We start from the raw sequence: 26,814 nt of genomic DNA on the forward strand, positions 1-26,814 counted from the left end.
TTTGTGTTTCTGTGTCTTTGCTGTCCATTATTTTGCTAAAGGTAATGCACTCACACATTATGTTTTAAACACGGAGCTTTATTATTACAAACACATTACTTTGCCATATATTGCTTTATACAGTCTTGTAAATAGTGTGCTTTTCAATCCGTAAACTAAAAACAAAGCATAGATACTGATCTTGTTTTTGCAATCAGAAGTTCTTTCCATGTTTCAACTCTCATTAGGGTTCCTACTGATTATGATAACAATCCTTTTCATGCTTTCTTCAACAGCATACAAAGGGATAAGAGTCCTCTCTTTAAAAAAAAGAGATTGTACATATTGCTCATGCTTTGAGGACATCACAACTGTTTTTGTATTCTCAACACCAGACACACAATGGATGACATAATGCGGTCACTCGTTAGACATGAAAAAATAGAAACAACTAGAACCAACATGCTAGTGGAAGTGGAGCTGGGTGGGTAATGAATCTGTATAAAAAGGATGCTGATACACTAAGGAGCTATAACCTAACTTCATGCACAGATCAGTACCAGTGTCCAAGGTAACATCAATTCTATTATTATTATTCTGAAGTACAGTCAATAAAATGTTCATGCATTTGGGATTAAAGATGATGGAAAATATTCAGGAAATCATTCATATTTTGATACTGCCTTCCTATGAGGACCATCAGCATTAAAGGAAATATGCAAATCGTGACACCATTTTAAATAAACAAACAAGCAAAACAAATTGATGTTTTCGCTCATTCCTTTTCAGTTTGCTCTGAATCTAGGTGACCACTGCTGTAACATTAAACACATATTTCCTTCTCGGGAAAGAAACTTTACCTAAATACTAATTTCAAATTGAATAAAAGACAATTACAATTAGTGATATCTCTCATGGCTTATTTTTATATTGTTACCCATTGTCTTTTTTTCTGTCACTTGTCACCAGTTGTTCTTGGCTGCTTTTGAAGCTTGAAGGTTCACAAAATTAGATTAATTAAAAGCAAAAAAAGAGATAAATGGAGCAGTACAGTTTGGAATCTATTTTGTTTGATATAATTATGGAATGTATTAATCAGTCGATCATCAATTGAAATACTAATAATAGAAAAGTGATTGTATGGATATTTTATTTCAAAAAGGTTACTGTTTAGCTATAGCTTATTTTACTTCATTAGAGATTAATTATAGGTGACTAAATACTGTGTATGAGTAGGCATTGCTTATTTGGTGAATTTCTATTACACTCCATGGCTGCATTATTCTTCTTCTATGAAAATCTCTGTGATAGAATTCCGCCCTGCATAGTATATCTACATACTGTATGACAAACTGCATTTATGCAGTACTTAGAGTACTAACAAGTAAAGTTTTAGTAATACTGTGTTAATTGCAAGTGAGCATTTTCCCACAAAGTGGAGTGGGAAATAATGAAACACTGAACAATCACACTTTAGATTTTCTTTTGACACAAACATCAACAGGTTAGTTGATCAGGCATAAGACTGAACCAAAGCGTGGGGCGAGGTTCTGAGAGAGTGAACGTGTGATGCCGTGTCAGGATGTCTGTTTTTGGTGTCTTTATAGCAGCTGTGCAACATCAGCCACAGTGGGCTGAAGTGGAAAAGGGATCAAAAGTGTCACAAACAAGTGGCTTGATTGTCACTTGCACAAACATTTACTACACTTAGAAACAGATTAAAAGGGCATTTCACCTGTAGTACGTCTAAACATCGTTTAGTAGCTAGATTTAGTTTAATTAAGTCTGTCAGATTAATGTCTGCTTCAGTCTTTAGGTTTGGTCCTTTCACCGATCAGTAGGTTAACAACATATTCAAATAGTTTTGCAATGACTGAGAGCAAAGAATTTCTAAGATATTGCTGTTTTTTTAGGTGAAGTGCTCCTTTAAATGTTTTCTTGCACTGTGGCAGCTAATTACATCGCAATGGTTTGACTGCATTTATACAAACTCCCTAGAGATTAAAATCTGTGTTTTGGTGTCTAACATACACTTAAACTCTTAATTTAAGGAATAGTTCCACTAGTTCAGAAATACACTTATCAGTATTTGCTTTCTTGCCGAGTAGTGGATGTGTCTGTACACTAAATATAAAGCTCCAGCCAGGAGCCAGTTAGCTTGGCTCAGCTAAAAGACAAGGAAACTGGTGGGAAACTGCCATCATATCTTTAACATAACGTCTTATTTGTTTAATCCATACAAAAGTTGTGGTTTTACCGCAATTGATGTGTCAAACTATTTCATGGCCATAGGAGCTGTGTGCTAAGCTAAGCTAAGTGGCTGCTGGCAGTATCTTCATATTTAGTGTACAGACATGAGAGTGGTATAGATCTAACCCTCCAATTCCCAAAATGTTGAACCATTCCTTTAACTATCATGACAAAACCATACAATCCATGTTACAGGGCATGGGCACAAAATAACTCCACAAATACTGCTTTAAAATTACCTCAGAGCTGAATCCACAAAACTAAACATGATAATGATCATGAATGAACAGGTGTTATGCATCTCATTACCCTTATTTGATACCTTCTCGACTCCTCAGTTCTTGGCTGAACCAGGAGTTGTTCTGTCCCTCCTCGGGGAAGGCCGTGTTAAAGTTTGCATTTCTGCCCCGAGGAGCGAGCATCGAGGAGGGCTCACAAGGAGCCATAAGTGAGGATATATGAGAGCAGCCTTACTGGAAGCTGTGCAGCTGAAAGAGATGTTAACTCTGCCTGTTCAGCTGACAAATTCATGTGACGCTTCAGAGGAAAGGAAGTCTCATTCCTCTAAAAGCACATTTCCTTGGTTCCTTTCTCCTCCCATGATTTCCTTGCGTCTCTCCCGTACTTCCTTGGTGGGGGGACTAAGATGTGAGGAAGGGACACAAGTGGACAAGTGGAGGAGTCGAGGAGGCAATGTAAGGGTTATGAGATGCACTTATTGTGTCCACTCCTTGTATATTAGTAACCCAGAGCCACAGGTGTGAACCTGCAGACTGTTCTGATCTGCACACATTCTGTAATCCCTTGAATTCTTAGAGTGTATGCTTAGTCTGCCTGGACTGATAAATTGGCTGATTGTAATTTTCTAAACTAAAATATCAGTTTTCAGACATAAGGGAGGATCAAGCTGAAGTACTTAAGGAGATTTTAAACATTATTCATCACAGCAAATATTGATTGGCTTGTCACAGAACTCTGTGGCTCGGTGTCAAAATAATCCTTATTAAAACACTTGTCCCACTTAAATCCTTGGCTTTGAGTTAGAACTCAAGAGAAATGAACCCAAGGGAATTTGAGGCCCTTCTCCTTACCCCTCCCATCTCCTCACCCTCACCTCACCCCATCTATACAAGGTATCAGTTGGGCCAAGTCATGATCAGCCCTATCACTGGCAGGGTGAGGGCAGCAAGAGGAAAACTTATGCTGGGCGAGGAGCTGGGACTGCACAGGTCAAACAGACTTCCCTGGAAGCGCATCTTCATGGAGTCTTGCCTTAGAGTTTCCCAGATGGAGCTGACTTCCTCCTGGCAGTCGGACAGCGCTGTGAGGGCACATGTGTGGAAAGCTTCCCAGTGGCTGTGGCAAACAAAGGATCATCAGATCATCACTGCGTCTGCCATTTCACTCAAGAATTCATCCCGTGCATGCAACAGCATGCAGACATCCACTGCTGTTGTGGATTAATTATCTCGCCAGTAATCTATCACTCAGATGGCTACGATGGCTTCAAGTAAGTCAAACTGAGCTTTAATTACCATGGCAACGCCACCAGCAAGTGAAACAATATCACAGATGATATTGCAAGATATTGCAATTTTTAACAGAATGTGTAAATCTTTGTCTTCAATAATGTGGTGGGGTTGTAGAGTGTGTGTGCAGTAACAATGACAAAAACATCCCTGGAATTTCATTACTACTGCAGCAAAATCATAAATTATTTAGTACAATGGCTCAGTGTCTTAGCACCATTCATTTCTCTATTCTCTCTCTGAGATCATGGCAGCTGCTTTGTCTCTTTAGTATTTTGTCAAAAGATGCACACTTTATATTGTACTTGTCCTAAGTAATTCAATCAATCATGAACTACTTCGTAAAATTAAACTAAAATACAGTTTTCTGTACAGTGCTGTAGATTTTTTACTAAAGGTCTTTATTTCAACCCATCACAGCTGATTTGTCAGTTCTCGCATTCTCTGGTTAAAAGGTTCAAAACAACATACTGACTCCATTGGGGATGTCCCATGTGCACAAATGGACACTGCATGTTGTTCACACAATGGCTTACTGATTAAGTTGTTATCACCTGCATACAGCCTCCACTCCCCTCTCGCTGGTCACGTTCTCCTGATAATTGTCCATGCTCTCTCCAAGCTCCAGGACACAATCAGAAAAGTCCTTATAAATGTTCTCACAGTTCACCTCTGCATCTGAGTCTCCTGGCAACATCATCAAGGACAGAAATACTGCAAAAACGACACGGGTGATGGCTTATTTGACCAGACTTTATAGGCACAAGCAAAAGTTATATTCATTTATTTATAATTTGGTATTTTTCTTGTGTGTGAAATAGTCTCCGTATGGTTCATCTTTCTCTAGCATCTCCCCACTTCAGATACGGCTTATGCAACTTTTTCACAATAAAAAACAATATCTTACTCAATTTGTGTTGGATTTTGTTATTTTATAACTACATAGCAACATTTTTCAACATTCATTTTAATACTTCACTTAAGACAGTAAGTGGGCGGTAGGTTGTAAAACAGATGTTACCAGATAATAGTCCTGACCACAGCATCCCATATAATCCTTCCACATGGGGTGCAATGCTCTCTTCAGAGCTATTTGCAATTTAAATGCTAAAACATGTCAAATGCAAAATTCTACAATAGGACAATGCAAAATAAGACCAGATAAAGCACCGAATTTTAGAAAAAGTGACATTTGAGAAAAATAAGGACTTTTGTGCGTTTTTTGTTTTAGATCTTGTAGGCTATGCCCGAAAGCTTGCACACTATCACCTAAAACAAGTATGGACACCCAGTAGGCTATCTATTGTCGATGGGTAGGCTATAGGCTACTACAAGCTGTTGGCCACAGTGCAGATCGCAAAACCACCATGCAACACTGATGGAGATAAATAAAGATTACAATCGATAAAAAAAAGAAAAAGATTTAAGGCAGTTTTCTGTGTCAACCCATCCAAAGTGGCTCGAAGCCTAAATAAAACCCAGGGAGCAGCTTGAGATATCTTACCCAGGGCAAAAGCAAGAATCCCTCCGCTCTTCGTCGACATGAAAAATCCCATATCATCCCATTTCAAGCCGAGCAGAGGGCGCGGGATGCTGTCGAGGCACCAGTAAATCGGAATTAAAAAAGCGAAGTTGAGTCACACGGAGCTGATTAGCTGCCCTTTATTAATGTGACTCGGTGTGATTAAGCGACGATAAACACTTGGTGTGTGTGTGTGTGTGTGTGTGTGTGTACCGTCTTTCCCTGCTCCGGCCGACTGCTGACGTTACCTGCCCCCCAGCGCGCGCTGAGCTCATCTTCCCTCCTCAGCACCGGACAGCTCTCACCTCCCCACCACCGCGCAACCCCCTTGCAACACTCACGCAAAACGGGAGGACTCTCAGGATGCCCTGCTTGTTCTTATCAGACACTTTCTCGATTTTAATATCTGATGTCATCTTAATGTATAGGAGCTCCACTCTTACAGTACAGACGCTATGTGCTATCCCGTGTGTTTTAAATTGAAGTCTGATGCAGTCCTGACCACACAACGTAAAGATTGGGTGTGTCATTATACATTTTTGTGTATGTAGACGTCCATCTCATTATCGTATAAGCATAAGCAATACAGGAAATGTTGCATGAGAAATATAGATTGAATAAATGATCAAATCTGTGCAAAGACCAAAAGAGGAAATAGCTGAAAAGTGAAAGATAACTAGGAGAGTAAAATAAATGAAGTTTGAATTGGAGTTAAAGAAACCTATTTTTTTAAACTCACTTTTTTATTTTACTAACCGTATTATTTGTTGATGTGGGCTATTCAGTCATATTTTCAACTAATCTGATAACTAATTAGGCTGCTGTACTTTATTCTTTTAACAATTGGCAAATTGAAACCCAGGTACATATTCATAATTTACATGATGCCTAATTGTATGGTTACTTATGTAACACTACCTCTTTTAATTAGGTTGTTTGTAAGTTATTTCATGGTGCCATAAAAATGTAGGATTAACAAACGTGCAAACTGTTTGGCTTAAAACATACAGTACATACACCATTAGAGCTTCTAATTACCATTAGTAATACAACCATTAGTCTGTTAATCGATTAGTTGATTTTAACAAAGTTTAAAATCATTTTATTTTAAATCGTTAAAAACATTTAATTGGTTATTTAAAGACTCATTAGTTGCAGTCCTACATGTCATTTCCTTTAAAGTTTCCTTGAGTAACACCACCCACATTTTGCTGAAACTGTGTACTGTGAAATCCAAAAACATGATTGTACGAATCAGTACAGTTCAATATTCAGGAAATCAAGTTCCCCAGAGAGTAACTAACAGGACTAACTACACTTTGTTCACCTTTTTATTGTTTTTGAAAATATTTTTTTTCAAAAGTAATGGCATGCAATCTGACAGATTGCACCACTGGCACTTGGTAAAGAGTTTGAAATGCTCCACCAATGAACACATATATTACAAAAGTAAGGTGAGAAAACAAATGGGTAGCCTGCAAAAACCTCCAGAGAACACTGTTTTAATGGTTGTTGTAATTGCAGCTGCCATTGCTCCATTGAAACACAAAATGTGTACTTTATTAAACTACATGTAAGTGGATGCTAAAAAAAGAGGGGTGTCAGTGGGCAACCCTTTAATCAATTGCGTATACTCTTCTTCTTGAGTCTTTGCAGGCACCACAGATACAGTACAGATAAGGCACACTGGTGTTTACATTGGAGAGGAGGGGATTCACCTTTTTCAAAAGATGAAATAAAAATGTCCCTTTAAAATGAACTGTAGTTCAGTCCTGCAAGTGTCTAAATGGTCTTGCTCTGATTAGACCAGTAGAGTTCAGGATGCTCTTTGGTTGAGGTTCCAGCAGAGCAGCCGGATGAGAGATCCATACAAACATCTCAAACACATTGCTCAGGCTGGGTAATCTGGTTACTGTGGCGAGGAAATGAGCTTTGAAAGCCCGATGGACAGTATGATGATGGATGGAAAAAAACAGTTTTATTGATCTGCTCCAGCTGCCCTATTGGTTCGTTTCCGTGGAGATGCTTTAGGGGAAGCCTTGTCTGTAAGACAGGATGTAAAGATCAGATCTGTGTTGCTTCATTTTCATGTAGAGCAACAGTAATATGAGCAAAATAATCACTTCTCTGTTCAGTCTGTTTTTACTTGACAGTTGGGGATAAAAATGAACATACTCATGACATTGAGAGTCTCCTGAGGAATCCAGCTGATGTCCACATCATTCATCCCACCAGTGCCCTTCTCTATTTTTACTGGGATTCTCTTTTTCTGCAAAAAAAGGAGTTGAAATATAACAACAGTCTAATTTTAAAATTGTTTATCCATATGTCTGCTGTAATATCAATGTATCCCTGTTAAGGAGATTTCACAAGGAGGAGGATGGATGAGGCCCCTTGCTAGTTTGCACTCTTTTCCATTTGAGTTGACTTTATGCACAAAAACATTTGATTGCATTTGCATAGGCAAAACAGAGGAAATTACTCATCCCATCTCCCAAGTATATGTAAATCCAACATACTCATCTTCACATTAACAATAAATCACATACCGTCCTCGTTTCCAGGACCTGGTACATCCCAAAGAGCATCAGGGCCACCAGTCCAACCAGGAAGATGTACATGAACATTCTGCGGTAAAAAACAAAGTGATCTCTTTAACTGGTAAACAGAAATCACTGAAAGTGTTACAGTTTAGTTGTGATTTTGTATACAATACTCTATGAGTGATGCATGGCTACTGGATGAATAAAAAAAATGTAAACCTTGCATGAAATGCTATTTACTTTACTTGCATTCCCATTAACAATTTAAAAAAAGGATCTGCTTTTTTGCAATGCTATTTAAATAATTGTAGCAACCAAGCTAGTTGAAGATGGTGGTTTGAAAACATTTCTATAACCTCTCCTAAATATACTGCAGTTTACACTAAATAATGTATGCAAATTAAATTGGAGCACAAACAAGCCATCAAAAGTAGCAACATTTAAGCAAAGAAATTCCCTCATCCGTAATTGCATATTTTTAACAAAAAGACCAGTCTGACGAAATTGGCCAAATGATGCCCAAAACTGACATTCTTGCAACCTTTTCTGATTAGTTTTGAGATTTTAGGATGCAAAACACACAATAATTTGCTGAGGACACATTCTGCATCTTGCATCAGCAGCCCAATTCTGACAACTATTCTCTTAGTGCCAGTTTCACACCTCCTTTTACAGGTTCTTACATGTGCTGCAATAGTCTGGGAAGGCTGGTATTGTGAAGCCTGCTCTATGTAGCCTACAGAAACATTTCAAATAAGTAAAAGGGGGCAAAATAATTACATTTACACATTATTTACAGCAAACTGAGATGCAGAAATTGGTTTAAAAAGGCCACCTACTGCCTTTTCTTATCCAGTCAATTTGGTCTTCCTTCTTGTTTTGTGTTTATTGTGTGTTATTTCAGTGAACTAATATAAAAAAGAGCAACTTTATCTACATTTTCATAAACAAGTACGCATGATGGATGTATGATATTATAGGACATAGTAAACGAAAGCCTTACGTTTCCCCGTCCAATCCCTCTTCAAGCTCAATGATGGTGACAGTCTGGTTGTAAATGGCAGTCTGGAAAACGTTGCCCTTAAGAAACATTTAAAAAAAACTGATAAGAGAATACTCTACGTAAACAAGTACTTTGAAACAAAAACTTTCTTAAAAGGTTTTAATAGCTGCTCTTTAAAAATGTGAATGTCAATGTCAATAGCTTGGAAACAACAATCAAAGCTCAAAATCAAAAATAATAACAGTAAGGAGCCACCAGCCATCCCCATAATACAAAAACAGAAAATTTAGCTGTTACATGAATATAAAGACAGAATGCTTTGTTTAAAATGGCTTCTTCAGGTATTCATTTTCATGAATCATCAGATGCTGAGATGGGCTTAGAAAAACCTTAGCATCATGTCATTTTCAAAAATCATCACACTTAATCTTTTCTCTAGGACCACCACCCAACCATTTTTTTTTTTAAATAAATAAAAAAATAATGAAATTTTTTTTACCTCAGTGTCAAGATAGTTGAGGAGGATAACAAGACCAAAAGGGCGCCCTGCCATGGGCTGAGCTGGGATAAAGGAGTACTCAAAGGAGGCCTGAGACTGAGGCTGCACTACAGTGCTCAGAGGCAAAGCTGTGAACTAATCAAAAGATACAATGCACTTCATTAAAAAAAATACAAGGACACAGTAGCTACAGTACATACATACATACATACATACATACATAGACACATTTCTTGTGCATTTTTTTTCTTCATTTTTTTAAAGATTATTTTTTGGGGGCTTTTCCCTTTCTTAGATAGTGACAGTGGACAGACAGGAAAGGGGAGAGATGGGGTATGACATGCAGCAAAGGGCCGCAGGTCAGATTCTAACCTGGACCACTGCAGGACTCAGCCTACACGGGGCCAACACTCTTACTGGGTGAGCGAGGGGCCGCCCCTTTTTGGGGCATTTTTAGGCCCTTATTGACAGGACAGTTGATGAAATGAAAGGGGGGAGAGAGGGGGAATGACATGCAGCAAAGGGCCACAGGTCAGAGTCGAACCTGGGCCCACTGCGTCGAGAAGTAAACCTCTATATATGGGCGCCCACTCTACCAATCGGGCGCCCGAGACATGCATGTTTTGTTTATGCTTGTCATCTACTTGCTAGTAGATGCTAGAAATTGGTGTGGGGGCATCAGAATTGAATTATAAAGAGCATTATGTGCGATTGTTTGTTTTTTAACATGAGTATTTATAAACATTAAAAAAACTCTCAAAAACTTTGAGACACATAGCCACTGAGTCATTTTTGATCATTTCAAAGTGAAAACAAATCAACAGCATTCTTAAAATGATTTTGTATCAAACTCCACACTGAGTTAAAATGTGCAGCAAATGTTTGCCGGTATTTTAAAATAAAGAAATAAAAATTAGTTTTTAGTTAAAGATTAAACTTACATTCTGAATGTAGAACTGGAAGTCTTGGGGGTAACGGAAGGAGGCCTCCAACGACTGAACGGTGAAATCCTGACTTCCCTTGTTGGTGAAACCCACCAGGAACCTCACAATTTCATTGGCAGGAAACTCTAAATGTATTACGAATACAAATAAATCATGAATATAGTAAAAGAATCATGAATATAAATAAAGTATGATTTATAAAATGGACTAAACAAGTTGCAGGATTGCCTGCTATGTTGTCCCATAAAATAAAAACAGTCTGGGATGATGCATTCACTTAGTGTAAACACTGTAAAAGCTAACCGACTGAAAAATAACTGCTGAACCAACCTTCTCCTGTCATGAAGAGGATGGTTGTGTCGGCATCAGGGTGAGATGTTAACAGTTTATCAGCTGCTTCATCAGAGTCTTCTTCGTCTCCTTCCTGAGGAGGACCAACGCATGATATTGTTACTTAATCATCTGCATGTACCTCTATGGAAACTGCTATACTGCATCTGACTTAAACATACCGATGGTTGTATTTGATCTTCTTCAACGAGCACCTCTTCATCATCTTCCTCCTCATCTAATGCAGCATCTGGGTCCTCAGCAATGTCCTCAGCAGAGTGGGAGTCTGCAGAGACCCGGCCTGCACGGGGCAAAATACACAAACATAGATTTCTCCATCAGAGGAAATAATGTAAATAATTATTATTGTCCCGTCTTACTACATGTTAATACATTAATACTGATGAAGTGCATTTTCCTGGTGTTACAAACTGTTTTGGCTGGTTGGTTCTCAGCTAGCAATCTTTTGACAGTTTTTAGTAAGCAAAATGGACAATAAACGCCTGTATTGATTTTTTGTTTGTTTGTATATCTCGTACAAATGCCAACAGTCATAAAGCATCACTGCCATGCATCACTGTATGGCAATATCAAGGTATTTGATTGACAATGTTTGAGTTGAACAGTTTTTTTTGTGGACAATGCTCAGTGTAGCTGTGGAAAAAGTGTGAAAACAATACGATTTGATCTTCTGGAAAAATGTAAATGTATTATCTTTTGTTGGTGGTAGAACTACAATATTGGGGCGACCTCTAGCTCGCCCAGTGAGCGCGTGCGCACCATGTAGACTGATTCCTTTGCAGCGTCCAGGGTTCGTGTCTGACCTGCGGCCCTTTGCTGTGTGTCCTCCCCCTCCCACCTTTCCTGTCTATCTACCGTCACTATCTAATAGAGGGAAAAATACCCCCCAAAAAACTTAAAAAAAAAGAACTACAATATTACACTATTAAGCAATAAACCAATCAATGAATAAAATGTTTTAAAGCTGGATTGACCAGTAGCGTTCACAATAATTCAAATATAAACTGAATGAAAGAAGTCCAATTTTTACACATTGTGAATGTTTACACATTTTCATTATTGCCAGGTAGATTATTTCCAGGTCTGCAGACAAACTTTGCTGCCAGTGTAAAATGAACAGCAGCGGAACAATCCAAGTCCCAACTCTAATGCAAGTCAGCGGGGAAAAGCTTAAGAGACACCAACAAACACAAGTTACCCCCTTATCTATGGTGACGTGTCCCAGCATGAGCCGTGAACTACTGCATCCACAACAACTTGTACACATTGTCTAAAATCCCCTCTAAAGCTCACAAAGTGAAATTTAACTTCACATTTAATGGCTGACATTATTTTACTACGCTTAGAACGCAGTGGCTGGTTACAGAAGACGATTGTTTTCAGAGTGAAAGAGACGAGCTACCACTCTATGCTATGAATAAACGTATGGATACAACGTCTTTACATTGAAAGCGGTGGCTCAAAGCTGCTGAATAGCTACGTGACTATGCCACGTCAATGTGCGAGGCTGTCTAATAACTTGTTGCCGAAGTGAAGCGACGAGATAAACCGTCTGCTTCAAAGAAAAAAATGTCTTACCGATGGATATTAATCCACAGGGGAAGGCCAGGAGTAATAGCACCAGCAATTTTGATCCGAAATTGAACATTTTGGCAGAGTTGGAGGCTGAAGTTAGTAACACATCAGCGTTCAGGAGAGGAGAGGACTGCAGCAGAGCAGTGGGCGGGATAAGAGGACGATGGAACCGCCTGTCTGTCTGGAGGAGGTTTGGTTTGGGAGGGCCGACCGTTTTTGTTAAAGCTCCAGCGAGTTGTGTTTTACTAAGTATCTGAAAATGTACTCCAGCGCTGTGGACAATGGTCTGACTACGAGAGACAAGAACACGTGTGACAACTTCGGCTACTTGCTTTCAAACAATATTGTGCATTTTATTTTGTAATTTTACATCCTCTGGTGCATGATTGTTATGATTGTTGTTATGATTGTTTACATACCCAACAGTATACAAAGTATTTAATTTAACTCTCTCTTGACCAGCCACAGAAATGTAATGCTTTACATGTTATTGCATCAGATAATGAGATTTATGGTTAACTCACTCAGGGTTTACTCTTCTGCATGAGTAGGCTGTTAGGCCTACTGCTAATGTAGCACTTGCATTTTGCTGATAGGTTCTTTCATACTTTTACTTTCAACCGAATCAATGGTCAATTTGGAATCGATGATCAGATTCAAAACCATATTTTCCAAACAATTCTAAGTTGGAACCGGTTCTTAGATGCCCAATCCTAATTAGGTATTCATGGAACTATAGAGATAGGCTATGATAAACCATATGGTAATATCAATGTGAAGATGAAACTTTAATGTTCTTGCACTCCTTAAATAAAAGGGTTGTCCACATTATTTTCTCATCATTGTTTCTGATGTCTGCTGCAGAAACAATGAATCGGTCTTTGAATTGCCTGAGTTTGTGTGAACTTGGTATCAGGGCTGAGAGCCTGGCCATGAGGAAGAAAATTAAAACAGTGTAGGATGTGGATCAAATGACCTCAAGATGTCACTATTGCTCATTTGGAGCATACTGTAGATTGAAATCTAAAGAGAAAAGATGCCTGGTCTATAAAAAAATAAATTAAATTAAAAAGAAATGCAAACTGAATCCTCTTTTTGATCTTCTCTCTGTTTAGAAGCACCTGTTTTATTTCTCTAACTATTCTTTTGATCTCACACAATGCCCCTAAACCATCTTTTGAGCAGAGAATAATCATGGAGTCACAATACACACAATACACAACACATTGTCAACAGGATGAGCTGCCTCTATTAAACCCATGTCAAACTATTTACACTTTTGTGTGTCCTATATGCACTGCTTTCTTTGATAAAGTCGTACAAACTCACACACAGCACATTCCTCTCTTATAACTGTGTATTATGATCTAAAGGTGGACGTGGCTTGACCTATAGTAGCACACACATCCCCACTCACCCAGTGTTATGTATGATGTATAAAAACAGATCTAAGAACCAGCTGGAGGATGTGTTAGGTCTGAGTTGCCACTTCACTGAATTGACAGTCATCTGAAATGTGAAAAAGTTTGCAGTGTGCATGCAAGAATCTTAAATAATTAGAAACCCACAGTGAAACATTACAATTGTGGGATTTCCCCAGAACAATAGTAAAGGCTATACTGTCCTCTGTTTTCATTAACTATTCAAACTACAGAATTTAAATTCATCTTTAAAGACAAGCAGTCTTGATTTTAACCACTGAAGGTTAGGTACAAAGTTGTCAAAAATGACAGTGAACTGCAAACCATCCCAGGGTTTATGTATGCAGAAGGGGTAAATCAGTAGTTGCATTTGTGTATGTGGCCGGCCTTCTTTTACCAAGTATGTGTCTCAAGTCACTTTGTATTGGTCATCAAATGAAGGTAAATCCAAAGTCTATAAAACAAATTTGATTTATCCTCAAATGTTGAGATGACTCAGTCAGAACAAGATTTAAAGAGATCTGATGGCTGTAGAGAAGCCAAACACATGGCTGCACCCACAGATGATCAGAAACATGGGGAATAGTAGAATCAGGCATACAGAGAGCAGCATGACCAGGTTGAACTGGTCCAGGTATCAAAAATATGATCAAAAACAGGACGAGACGTACAACCAGGATACTAGTTTGCATGTTAACACAGTCATGTTGGGATATTCTCTGGGCACATTTGCCTCCTGTAAGATTCCCAGTGTTTCACAGGAGCTAATATACAGCGTGTTCTGCCAGCCGCAGCCCAGGTTTAGGGGGTTCAGCTACAGAGAGAGGTTTGCTTTCATTTAATGAGGTGCTCGTGGTAAAATTTAAATAATCCAACATGATCTTGCTCCTGTAGGTGAAGGCGTTACATTAATAATGGAATCTTTCTTCACACCTACTGGTTAGTGTCAGTCATTGTCACAAGTATATTTTTGTCCTAGCAGCTCACTGCTGACTTTACAGGTGTTTAAATGCATACATAATTGATTTTAGCTGGGTTAAAGTGTCATTTATAGTTGACATATGGATATCCTCTTTCCTTGAATGTTGAGGATTGAAGGAGAATTTACCCATTAACCTTTGTTTTTCTTCAAAAGAATGTAGAAACATTACAAAATGAAAGGAATAATCAGGGTAACATGTTTGAAATTTGGTTGTTTTAACTATACTATTCCTTAATATTGTCAAAAAGAAGTTCACATTCTCACTATGTGTTGCCTTGATGTTTTTCTCAGTATAAAAAGTGTTTGTGGTTTCCTGCAAAAGCATACATCCTGTAACCAATCCTTTGAAAAAAAAAAAATCCGTCTACTTCTTTGAGCAGTATCACAGCGTGTGAGGATAAACATGCAACAGGTGCTGTAGCCTTCTTCATCCGATTTACAGCATTGTTAAAGAGACAGACAGTGAGATACATTTGTTTGGTTAAAGCTTCATGGCCACCGATGAGAGTTGCAATGGGACACAACAAGATGGTAAGTCTTGATTGATATTATAAATGTCATCTAAATGTGAGACATTAACATGATCATTCTTAATGTAAGGGTTGATGTGAGATTGAAAGGGCATTTAAAACATATGCACGTCATATTGCAGTTGAAAACATTGAGCTGGTGGTTCCTACGGCAACTGGTTAGGTAATATGGTATAGAGAGGTCTCATTCCATATTCTTTTTGAAGAGGTTAGTCTATTGCCAGGATATTAGTATATTTTCCTTCAACAATGTGGTCTAATTATTCCATTAAGAAACTCTCTGATGAAACTGCAACTAAATGAAGGCAGCCAGTGAAACAGTCAGAGTCATGCTTAAGTATCGCTCAGAGAGCTAATTAGGTTGGTGCTGCTTTGCCCAACGGCGACAACATGCAACATCATGCACAGAATGTGTTTTACATTGTGTATCACACCACAACAATGGGAACAACAATTATATACTATTAAATACATTATAATATGATATGCTGTATATTGTAATTATGTGTATTAAATAAAGTATATGTATGAACCTTATACACACACACACACACACACACACACACACACACACACACACACACACACACACACATACACACACACACTATATCACTTATATAGTCTCCTTAGAAGAATATTTAGTGTAAATAAAAATAATACCCTCAAAAAACAACATTGGCAGTGCTTTTCATAAAGTGTCTTTGCTGAAAAGTCTAGAAAGATTTTAATCAACTCTTTTTTTCTCTCACCTGAATTTCCCCATTGCGGGATCAATAAAGGGAAGTCTATCTTCTCTTATCTTATTGTGTTTGGACAGTATGACAACATGGTTCAGAGAGACTAGTAATAATATCAGCCAAAAAGAACAACAGTGAGTGGAACAAAAATAGGATTTTGAAAAGCATTTTTCCATCTCATGTTTGGTTAAGACAAAAAAATAGTAAATTGCTTGAATATTTTACTTAATTTAAGCAAAATATAGGTTCAGTGTAATGTAAGAGTAGTCTTGACAGTACATTGGACTGAAACAAGGTGTTGGAGAGTTTTTTGCTGATGAATTATTGCAACAGAAACCTACTGCACTGTGCAATCTGTTATGTGCAAGCATCTCAGTAAAAACCACATCTTCTGTTGGACAGAAAGCTGCATTCAATCCGAGCCTATGCTTTCTCTCAGGCTTCTCAATTTTACAGGATTGTCTAGATGTTTTGTTTAATTTTTTTAATGCTGTATCTATGTCCTTTGTGCATTATCATTATGCATTTTCAACTGCCTTTGTGTATAAAATGTGCTCTATAAATAGACTTTCTTTTAATTTCAGTGTCACTTCATTCTGCAGGTGGGGTTTTTGTGTGTGAAGTTTTCATGTTTCCATTTCTGCAAAGGTTTTCTCTAGGTGCTGCTTTCAGTTTCCTCACACAACTGAATAAATGTGGTTATATGGAAACATAAACCCTCCAGACAAGGAGAATGGGCACCTTATGTTATAAAGTTAAATTAAAATATTTCAACAGTCATAGATTCTGGATATTTGCATGCAGTAGGAGTCAATATCATTTTTATATTTTAACTAAGTAGCTGAAGCTTTTGGTGGAAAAAAACAAATCCAACACAACTTATTACTGAAAGAATATCTTTTTAAAAAACAAGTCGGGGTATTATAAATTATTTTAAATGATCCAAAATAAACATAGTTCTTTTTGTCTGTGTCTACAGGTTGGAACTTGTTTGGTGCGCATTTTCATCTAAATGTGCTATTAATTGTTATCAGCACAATGCTGGTCCTCTCACTATCTTGGAATATTTTTTGCTGCATATCAAAATGTCGCTCAGGTAATTATGTTATTTGCTTGTGAAAAATCCAGTCAATTACAAATTCATTTTCTGTTTGTGATGGTGAGTGTACAATTATTTATACTGCAACAGGAACATGGATGTGTATACCATGGACAAGACAAAGGTATGTAGCCTTTATTTTTTAAATGTTTGAAGGCAAAGACAACCTAACGTCCTCTAATGACCTTTCAGAAGTGATTGCCAACTGACAATTCAAAAATTATATTTCCTCTTTGTTTGTCCCATAAAAGGCAGAGTCCAAGGCAGATGGAAGACAATCCTATTTATGGAAATATAAGCTACATGCAGACAAGTAAGTGTACTGTACACCTGTGTCTCTTTCAGTGCCTTTGTCTGTGTCTGTTTACAGTGTGATGTTGTTTTCCACAGGCATGACTTTGTTCACAGGAGCTGATCCTCAAAATAGAGTCAATTCTAACACACAGGTATAGTCCTTAAACTTATTTTCAAAGATTGAGGTCTTACCTGTTGAACATTTGGTGCAGAATGCCTTTGTAAGGACATAACAGGGTTGTTTTTGATGGTGGATTATTTTACTAAAAGTGTCACTACATCTATAAACCTGTCCTGTACATATAATGTTGTGTTATGGCATTGCATTATTGTTTTTTTGTTTCTCCCTTCAGTCCAAAACTCAGGACTGCTATGCCAACCTGACCTTGAAGACTCCCAGGCCGCAGTCTGGCCGCAGCTCTCCACAGATACAGTACTCAGATGTAGTTCATTTAGAGGAGCAGCCGGAGTCAGAGAAGGAAGACGAAGGTGACGCAGATGCTGTCTCCACCCTGTCTGATCTGTATGCTTCTGTGCAAAACCAGCGCACCAAAACCATTGACACTGCAGACAGTGGAGAGGGCTACGCCAACCATCTCTGAGATGCCATGAATGGTCTTTGTGCAGCTTGATCTGCCACCACAGGATGGCACTGTTTGTTGTTTGACATTGTATCAACAATGACAAACCTTTCTGTTTTTCCAGGTGGTGCATATCATACCGCTCATGCATACAAACTCAGTTGCTTTACAAGAGAAAGTTCAGTAGGCTCCATATTTTACAGGTGTTTTTGTAAGATTGTTATTTTTAAACTGTTGGTTCTATACTAAATCACACTGAGATTAATTAGTTGTGTGATCTTTACTGAAATGATACCCATGGATGATTAAACGTAAATTTTTGAAGACATAAAAATACTGTGCTTTGAAATGTAATTTGTTTTTTACATGTTTACATATTTTTCCCAGCAAAAATAGTCTCAAGTGCCAGGTTTTCTATCACAAATCAGTTGTGATGGGTCTTGTCTGAGCACAGAGAAACTTTCTTCCTTAATTAGATATCGGTGCAGTCACTCTGCACGGTGAATCTCAAAAATCTAACAATAAGAAAAACATAATTTTGAGTGTAGGAGGGACTTTTTAATACGTTACTCACATACCAATCGATCAATATCTGACTAAACTCAAAAATTGCTGACCCTCTAATTTTCTACTGATAACGTCACGTATACTGTAAATGCCAGCTGCATCTCCTTCCCCACTAACACAGAACGTTTAGGGAACGTTAGGGAACGTTAGTTTTTGGTTCTCTAAAGGTTCGTTCGAACCAAACCAAAAGCTAACGTTTAGGGAACGTTCCCTCCTGGTTATAACGTTCTCTAAACGTTAAGAGAACCAACCAACGGTAACGTTCCCCTGCGGTTGCGCCGTACCTTCAAACAACGTTCCCGTTTGGTTGTTTTTGGTTGTTCGAAATTAGAAGTAGCATGGTTTGTCACTTGATTTATTCACTCAAAAATGATTTGACTTATAAAATTTAAGAAAGCATAACATTTATTTTAAGGCTGATATCAATTTAGCTTAAAATAGTACTTTTGTGCTTGACTTCGGTTTTTTAACTGTCTTCGTGAAACAACTTAAAAGAGGAATCTATCAATGGGACGATTTTCACAACTAAGATAATTCACTTCTTTATTCAGTTTGAAAACCTAACCGTTACAACCCCACACCAGTAGGGGGCCGCTGCTCTGAGCAGACCGATTCCCCCGTTAGAAGAAGAGAAAGCCACAGGACGGACCACGCGGCCCAGCTCACTGAGAGGTAAGCGAAATACTTTGCAGTTTAATGATGTTGTTGTTGTTGTAATGGGAGGGTTTGTGGTTTAACATTAAACTCTTTCCCTCGTATGGGTTTGTTATATTCCGGTTCTTGTTAGGTTGACCAAAAATAAAAGTTTGGCTGAAGTAAACAACTAACTTTAGTTAGTTTTTCAACGTCGTCCGCCATTGTGCTATGCTAGTCATGCAGTGAGCTGCTCCAAGTCTTTTCTGTTTAGTAAACTATTTGTGCACAAACCATGTTCTCAATGCTGAGTTTATGTGTTGAGCCCCAGGTGAGACTTGGAGTAAAGTCTCATGCTGTGTCGAGCCTTCTTAGTGTTTTAAAAATGTTGACTTGATGCTATCATAGAAGGGCCCGTAGTAGCACTCCCATTCAAAAGGGCGAGGCCAGAGTTGGGCTTTAAATGGATTGCTTAAATCTTTCCCTTTGTTTGCTGCTGTGCACGACGTTTCTGCTTTGTTGCATTGTAAGTTTTGTGTAATCATGTTAAAATGCTTTTGTTTATGTTACAAATAAGATATCAGTTTTCGGTCTTTTTTTAATTAGTGTAGTACAGTACATAAATAAAGCCAAAATAATCAAAATCCTTAGTCCAGGTAGATAGGCAGCCATCTTGCAACGCACTTTAGCCAGTTATCGTCAAGCTGAGTGAAGGCTACAGCAAGGGACGTAATGTGTTGCTACACAGCTGCAGTACTGGCTTTACACTATGCATTTCTGTGGATGCTGTGTCTCCCCATTACAAAGTATCTGGGGTACAATGCAGAAATCTTGTCACGTTCAATGTTTACACTGACTGTATACATTTTAAATATTTTTGCAATCAGTACAAATTGTATGATCTGTTATTTCAGATGAATCCGGATGGAGACATTTGAGGAGAAGATGGATTATCTGCTCATGCTCTACAGGAGCTCCATGTCACCTCGCTCTGCTCCAAATCACAGCGTGCCATTTGCCCAACAGCAGCTGGGCCAAATATCCAGTTAAAAAAATATGGCTGTGTACAGGTAACCTATTGCTGCTATACTATATGTAAATAAATAATTTTCTCTGTATGGAACTGCTTTTCTTTCTTCTTTTTTTTGCACTACTGGATCACAAATGTTCTCTTAACATAGATTCCTACGCCAAAGCTGTGGACCGGTGTCGGCGGCTGAGGGACACCAGCATCCAGACAGAAGATGAAGCAAGTGTCCAAAAAAGGCAGCGCCGACGCCCAAGGAGGTTCATGACAGATTCTTCAAGTGATGGTAAGACCTTTATTATAGACTACATTTTTTCACATATTTCAAATCACAGATTTTGCAATGGGTACACGCTATATGGTCTCTGTATTACAGATGAATCTGTTGCACGACCAGATAAACTGTCCAGGACGGAGCGTGCGTCTGGAAGCCCTGTCTGGAAGTTAAAATTTATGTATGCATTTATAAAACAGTCATTTTCTTAACATGGAACCAATGACAGTCAACATGGTGCATATCATGGGATTGTTCTAATGTTTGTCTCTTCCTGTCTTTTTTCAGCTCAGCAGATAACACTTCCTCCACCACCTGCATGTAAGTGTTTTAATATATATTTTGTCTGATATAAAAGAATAGGTTCATATTTTGTAATGGCATGTGCAGGCAACCTATCAAATTCATCTTATAAAAAATCATATAATTTATTTTATATGTATCAACGCCATGCAGGAAACCAGCTGGTTGCCCAGAGCAGGATGAGTCTTTAGTGACCCTACCACGGACTGCCACTTCATCTTGGGACACAGTTGAAGGTACAGTTGCTTTGATTTTGTATTTGCAAAGAAGTACAATTTAATGGCAAGGATCACTAGAGTAACACAACATTTTTGTTGTTTTAAACAGAAGAACTCACACAGAGGGAGGTGGCTCAGACATGGAGATCAAAATGAGAGGTAAGACTCAGGTTGCTCACGTGTTTGTATGTATGTTGGATGTATGTATGTGTGTATGGAGAGGAGGAACAATATGGAAATTAAGTGGCCATAGTTCTGCCCTAAGACAAACACTATATAATTGCATAAAATCTAATATCTTAACTGAACTGACTTCTCTTACAAAATGAGATTGTACAAGCTCTACACTGTATGCATAATCTGTTACTATATGTTTTACAGCAATTTTCCGGTCAACCTTCGGTGGTTGTACTGGAGGTGATGCCGTCCGCCGCATGCTGCTGATACAGTACAGCCTGCGGGGAAGAAAGACAAAGAAAGCCTTCCAGGACCTGGCTGTATGCAGGGTTATAACAGGCAGGTTTATTTTATTCTTCACATTAGTATTATGCTTAGCTTGGCTGACAAGAGGTTTTAATTTGACCTATAACTTTGCTTCATTTTGACTTCTACTCTAGCGGCCTGCCAGAAAAACTTCCCTGCGCTGACTGCTGCAGAAGCGGAGGATTGATTGGGCAAGTTCTGAAGTTTGCCCACACAGACGGTAAATTTAAGTTCTTCTGCATTATGTTCATAAGAAAGTTCATCAAAAAAAATGTGTTGTGTTCATTCTTAGTATTACATGTCTAACTTTTGTTTATTTCTTTATAGGCCAGCTGAGAAGGACTGAGCCATGGAGCCCCTTTTAACTTTTTTATTAATATATTGTTTTAGTGACTTATTTTGCACACACTTTACAAAACCATCTTTATGCATCTTGCACTACATTACACTACATCCTTATCTTTGTTGTTTCTTTTTCAGTTGTTTGAATATTAAAGTTTGAAATGCCATCAAGTTTGCCTGTTTATTCCTTCCTACTAATATAACTTTTGTATGTATGTACGTGTGTATTTACAGTACATACATACACACATAGAGTATGGGTGTGTTTAAAGGTTAGGGGAATAAGCTTTTCTTAACGTTCTGGGAACGTTCCCTGAAGGTTTGTTTGGTTGTAGTTTGGTTGTCTGCTGGTTTATTGGAAGGTTTTCTTAACGTTCTGGGAACGTTCGTTTTTGGTTACAGCGAACGTTCCCCTAACGTTAAGAGACCGTTCCGTAACGTTCGCTGAGGGTTGCAACGCTAAGGGAACGTTCCCCTAACGTTCGCTAAAGGTTGCAACGTTAAGGGAACGTTCCCCTAACGTTCGCTAAAGGTTGCAACGTTTTCGGAACGTTCGCCTAACGTTCTCTAAAGGTTGTAACTTTTAGAGAACGTTAGGAGAACGTTCCGGAAACGTTCGCGATAACCAAAACGAACGTTCCCGGAACGTTAAGAAACCTTCCAATTAACCAGCAGACAACCAAACTACAACCAAACAAAACCTTCAGGGAACGTTCCCACAACCACAAAACGAACGTTCCCAGAACGTTCTGGGAACCAAAATTGTTAGCTGGGTTGCTGTAATTTTTCCTGAGGTTAAATTAATATGACTTACTTTTTTATAGGTTACCGTTTAAAACTGTTACATCTGACGTGACCAAAAGGGGACACTGCAATAGACAACTCTAAATAATACGGAATGCCAAAAGTTTTACATTTTGTTTACTTTGTTGAAAGTAGGTCTTTAACATTTTTTTCTTCTTAAGTGTTTCAGTGGTTAGTTCTGTAAAATGTCATTGTGACACAATGTACACAATAAAGCAGGTACGCTTTACATAGTGGAAGAAGTCCTTCATTTTCACCTTGAACCTTTGCAACTCACTCTTTGCTTCAACCCATAAGATCAAAATATATTATTACCTCTGCCAAGGAGGTTATGTTTCTTGTCCGTTTGATGGCTTGTCTGTCAGCAGGATTAAGAAAAAACAACTACTGGCTCAATTTCATAAAACTTGGTGGAACGGTGTAGCTTTAGCGAAGGAAGAATTTTGGAGCGGATCCGAATCACGGGGCGGATACATAAATTATTTTTTCGCTTTTGTTAATGTTACGAGCATTTGTGCTGCATTCACATGATGTCGGAATAATTGGACAAATTTGTTTCCAATTGGGAAAATTAGCACTGCATTAACAGTTGGAAAAAGGGCATGCCGGTCTGCGCTCTCAGAGTGTCCTTATAGTTATATGTGTTAGGCTTCTGAAGAGAAAGGTTGTTTTGGTCTGTACTTTGTATTTTATATCACCTAACCCTTTTTATGATGGCAGTTAAGGAAGCAATGATCAGTGTGGAAGATGTTCAACTTTTATAATGATTAATGGCTAGTTACAGCATGGTTGTAACATCATCCGCCAACAGAACGCAGGAACTCAGATGAGAAGGGCACATTAAAAAGGTCAAATCGCAGATGAACATTCCCATTAGCCTCAGCCGTACTTTGTGTTAAGTGCTGGGGAACAAATGTTAGCATGCTAACATGCTGAACTGAGACAGTGAAGATACATTACTAGCTAAACATCAGCCTTTTTTTGCATTGTCATAATAAGCAATCTTGGCATGCTGATGTTAGCATTTAAGTCAAGCCACTGCTGTTCCAAGATCAACCGATTGAGCTTGCTTGATTTAGTTTTATGTGTAGCACATTTTAAAATGTTTAAAATACAGTTGTTGAACAGTAGAAATATTAGAGTGATGCAGATAAAGTGGTAAGTAAATTGACACCATCAATCTACATCTGAACTGACATATTTGTGGGCAACCACCAAGGTGGTGTGTTTGCTTATTTAATATACCAGATGTTTTCATCATTTTTGTTATTCGGTGACACAAAATTTCCATTGGAGGAATTTTCCATGAGGATAATGATCAAATCAACACCAAAGCATGTATCAGCACTTTGTGAGTTATAAACTCTATATATAATGCAATTTACACAGACAATGAATAGAACTTTGGAGATTTGCTGATTAGATAAAGCACTTTGTTGATGCTATCAGTTATCCGTAGTGATAGAGAAAGTTCTTCAACCTTTGGAACTATAGGCATGCACTTTAATATAGGCAATCACAACCCTAGCTGGACAAAACATTACCTGTTATTTGGTATTTATTATTTTTTAGGAAAAAAACTATTGACTCAATTGACTCAAACACACCATTTATTTTAGCTGAAGCTGCCGAATACGGACAAACAAAGAGTAAACAAAATACAAGTGCTTACAGTGTAAATCAAGCAACTTTCTAATTAAACTTTACCTCCAGAAAAGTAAGCAGGAGCTTTGGCATTAAGCAGTTATTTATAGGTTAGTGAGATAATGTTATTTCAGATGCTTGATGTTTTACACTCTTTGGCTAGCATGTGCAGGATATCCTTTATTATTTGGGCTGGGCAGTGATAGCTTTTAAATCAATTAAGTTATATTTTACATGAATATATTTAAATACACCTATTTGGCAATGTATGTGTATGAGGTATGACTTTAGCAACTAATTGTTAAAAAATGTTTGGTGAAAAAAACTTCACAGAGGTTCTCGGGGACCTGCTGTACAAAAATATTGTGGCGTTTGTTAATAACAAAATGTTTATTATAATTTATTATAAGAGTATTTAAAAAATCGTTCAATGAATTAATGAAATATGTATAGGATTTTAGCATATCATCATTAAAATAAAAGTAATGACTGATTTATATATTTCAACAAAGGAAAAAAATCTTTTTTGAAACTTTCCCCTTTTAAACAACCTTCGTGGACATCTGAGTACAGATCTCAGAGTTTTCGGGCAGGTTTGATATGCAATGAAATTACTCATCTATCGTGTTAATAATATGATCATATTTTACACTTTTACTTTCCCTTTTTCCATTTTGCCATTTTGCATACAAAACCATAGCTTTTGGTGAATGGCTAATGTTTAAAACCATATATATTGTATGTCATCTCTCCAACAGGAATAATTATCAATCACACATAACACTTGAAACAGGTGAGATGACAATTTAAACATGGAATGACTCATAATGACTGCCTCAGTGTGTTGACTTTGGTGGTCATAGAGCTCATTTGTATCTTTTCATCATAGCTTATAGGGGTCTTAATCACTTCTACACTGTCAAAGTCAGAGGGCATGTCAAAGAAAAGCTCATCATCAAAGCAGTCCTGGTAAGATGGGGATGCCATGAAAGGCAGCTTCATGACCAAACCAGTGAGCAGCCCACCAATTGCAGATGCTGCGATGGTGGAGAAGACAGCTGCCACCTGGAAGAGAGCTTGTTCCTGCGCAGTACGACCTAAGCCCGGCTTCAGCCCAGGAATCAGCCTCTGCAGTTCCAGGAGCTTTGGATCTCCCTCAGGTGGAGCACGATGGGAAAATATCTGGTACATGCTGGGCCCGTAGGTTTCTTCAGTGGCTAGCAGGATGGCACAGATCCCTGCAGCAGATGATATGAGGCCAGTAAGCCCGTGGAGGTTGTGAATACCACATTGGTCTTGGATCCTCATGCGTCGGGCCAAAAATGGAGTCAGGTACTTGTATCCAAAGAAACAAGCAATGCAGCCCATGATGCCCAGGGCGTATGCAGCTACAGGGGAAATCATCATGTCCACAGACGCTCCAACTGTCACACCACCTGCCAGAGTCACGTTCTGAATATCAGCCATTGTGAGCTTGCCTCTCTTATTGAACAATACAGAGAGTGCAAAGGCGGTGATAGTGGATGAGCTGAGACCTATAAAAGTGTGAAGTATTGCTCTGTGTTGATCGTCACCCTTAAAGGTCAGAGCAGAGTTAAATGAAGGCCAAAACACCCAGAGGAACAAGGTTCCCATTACAGAGAGAATGTCAGAATGGTAGCTAGTAATTTCTTTAGAATGTCCCTCATTCAGGCTTGGGCGATAGAGCACAAACGTCACCCCTAGACCAAAGTAGCAGGCAAACAGGTGAATAAGAATAGTGCCACCTGCATCATTGATTCTAATATATTTCAACACAGCCCACTCTGTCAAAGAAAAGACAGAGATCTCCAGCAGTGCCATGACCAGGAGCTGAACGGGACTTGTCTTCCCAAGCACAGCTCCGAAAGAGATGAGCACCACAGCACAGGCAAACTCTGCATTCAGAAGGTTGATCACTCCCAGGTGAATTTTACCATCATAGTAAAACTGGAAGAAACCTTGCATCAGGATTGCCCACTGGATCGCAAATGTAGCCGTAAGAAAGTTGAAGACCATTCCACTGAAACCGTAAAATCGGAAGAAGGCCAGCAGGCAGCCGAAGCCTATGAAGATCATCACCTGCACGTCGGCAAAGAAGGGATAGTCTCCATACATGGAGTTCTCCATCGGGTTGGTCTTATTGTTTTGCAGCTTAGCATTGGCATTGTCATCATAAGTGACAAAAACAGCATAAAGAACTATCATGACAACCTCCAACACTAGCACGAGTGCCGGCAGGCGCACTTTTAAACTTGTAGTCACATTCATGATGATGCACTGCTTCCATTTGCTCACCCAGCTGCAGCACCATTCCTTTTATACTTCTACTTTATCAGATAAGAGCAGTTTATGGTAGGTTAAGGAGCATAGCCCCACTAAACGCATGGCTTACTCTGCAGCACCTTGAGTGCAGACTGTACTTTAATCCTTCAGATTACCTTCTCTCTTCCCCTCATGTCAAACATCACAGTCCTGTTAAAAGCTCTACCTCTTCCTCACCCAAGGTAGATTTCCAGAGCATGATTTAGTGCTAATAAAATATGAATAAGGGTGCTGTTAATTTGACACATTAACAAAACGGAGGCCGCATTCTGACAGTAAATGCTGTGCCAGCAGTAGTTTAATTCACAATTACCTTCAGTTGTCTAATGTTAAT

The 26,814-nt window shown here is 38.5% G+C and overlaps 3 protein-coding genes and 1 long non-coding RNA gene across 4 annotated transcripts; all 4 read right to left on the minus strand.

Annotated features, from left to right (window-relative positions):
* Positions 1 to 62: 62 nt before the first annotated feature.
* Positions 63 to 24,806, minus strand: LOC116687771 (uncharacterized). Its single transcript, XR_004331629.1, has 3 exons — positions 24,796 to 24,806; positions 13,354 to 13,360; positions 63 to 923 (listed from the first exon to the last, which is right to left on the minus strand). It is a non-coding gene; the product is annotated as an uncharacterized LOC116687771 (long non-coding RNA).
* On the minus strand, positions 1,892 to 5,574 carry LOC116687769 (neuritin). The gene is made up of 4 exons (XM_032513372.1): positions 5,494 to 5,574; positions 5,263 to 5,351; positions 4,313 to 4,472; positions 1,892 to 3,585 (listed from the first exon to the last, which is right to left on the minus strand). Exons 1-4 carry the CDS (start codon positions 5,553 to 5,555, stop codon positions 3,366 to 3,368), a joined length of 531 nt encoding a protein of 176 aa, XP_032369263.1. The 5' UTR covers positions 5,556 to 5,574; the 3' UTR covers positions 1,892 to 3,365.
* Positions 6,596 to 12,392, minus strand: ssr1 (signal sequence receptor, alpha). Its single transcript, XM_032513371.1, has 9 exons — positions 12,199 to 12,392; positions 10,782 to 10,900; positions 10,600 to 10,693; positions 10,267 to 10,394; positions 9,326 to 9,460; positions 8,827 to 8,903; positions 7,830 to 7,908; positions 7,456 to 7,549; positions 6,596 to 7,323 (listed from the first exon to the last, which is right to left on the minus strand). The coding sequence occupies exons 1-9, from the start codon at positions 12,266 to 12,268 to the stop codon at positions 7,259 to 7,261; spliced, it is 861 nt and encodes a 286-aa protein (XP_032369262.1). The 5' UTR covers positions 12,269 to 12,392; the 3' UTR covers positions 6,596 to 7,258.
* Positions 24,806 to 26,703, minus strand: rh50 (Rh50-like protein). Its single transcript, XM_032513370.1, has one exon. It carries the CDS (start codon positions 26,424 to 26,426, stop codon positions 24,960 to 24,962), a length of 1,467 nt encoding a protein of 488 aa, XP_032369261.1. The 5' UTR covers positions 26,427 to 26,703; the 3' UTR covers positions 24,806 to 24,959.
* Positions 26,704 to 26,814: the final 111 nt, after the last annotated feature.

Source organism: Etheostoma spectabile, chromosome 4 (genome assembly GCF_008692095.1).
Source record: "Etheostoma spectabile isolate EspeVRDwgs_2016 chromosome 4, UIUC_Espe_1.0, whole genome shotgun sequence".
In the NCBI taxonomy this organism is placed as follows: domain Eukaryota; kingdom Metazoa; phylum Chordata; class Actinopteri; order Perciformes; family Percidae; genus Etheostoma; species Etheostoma spectabile.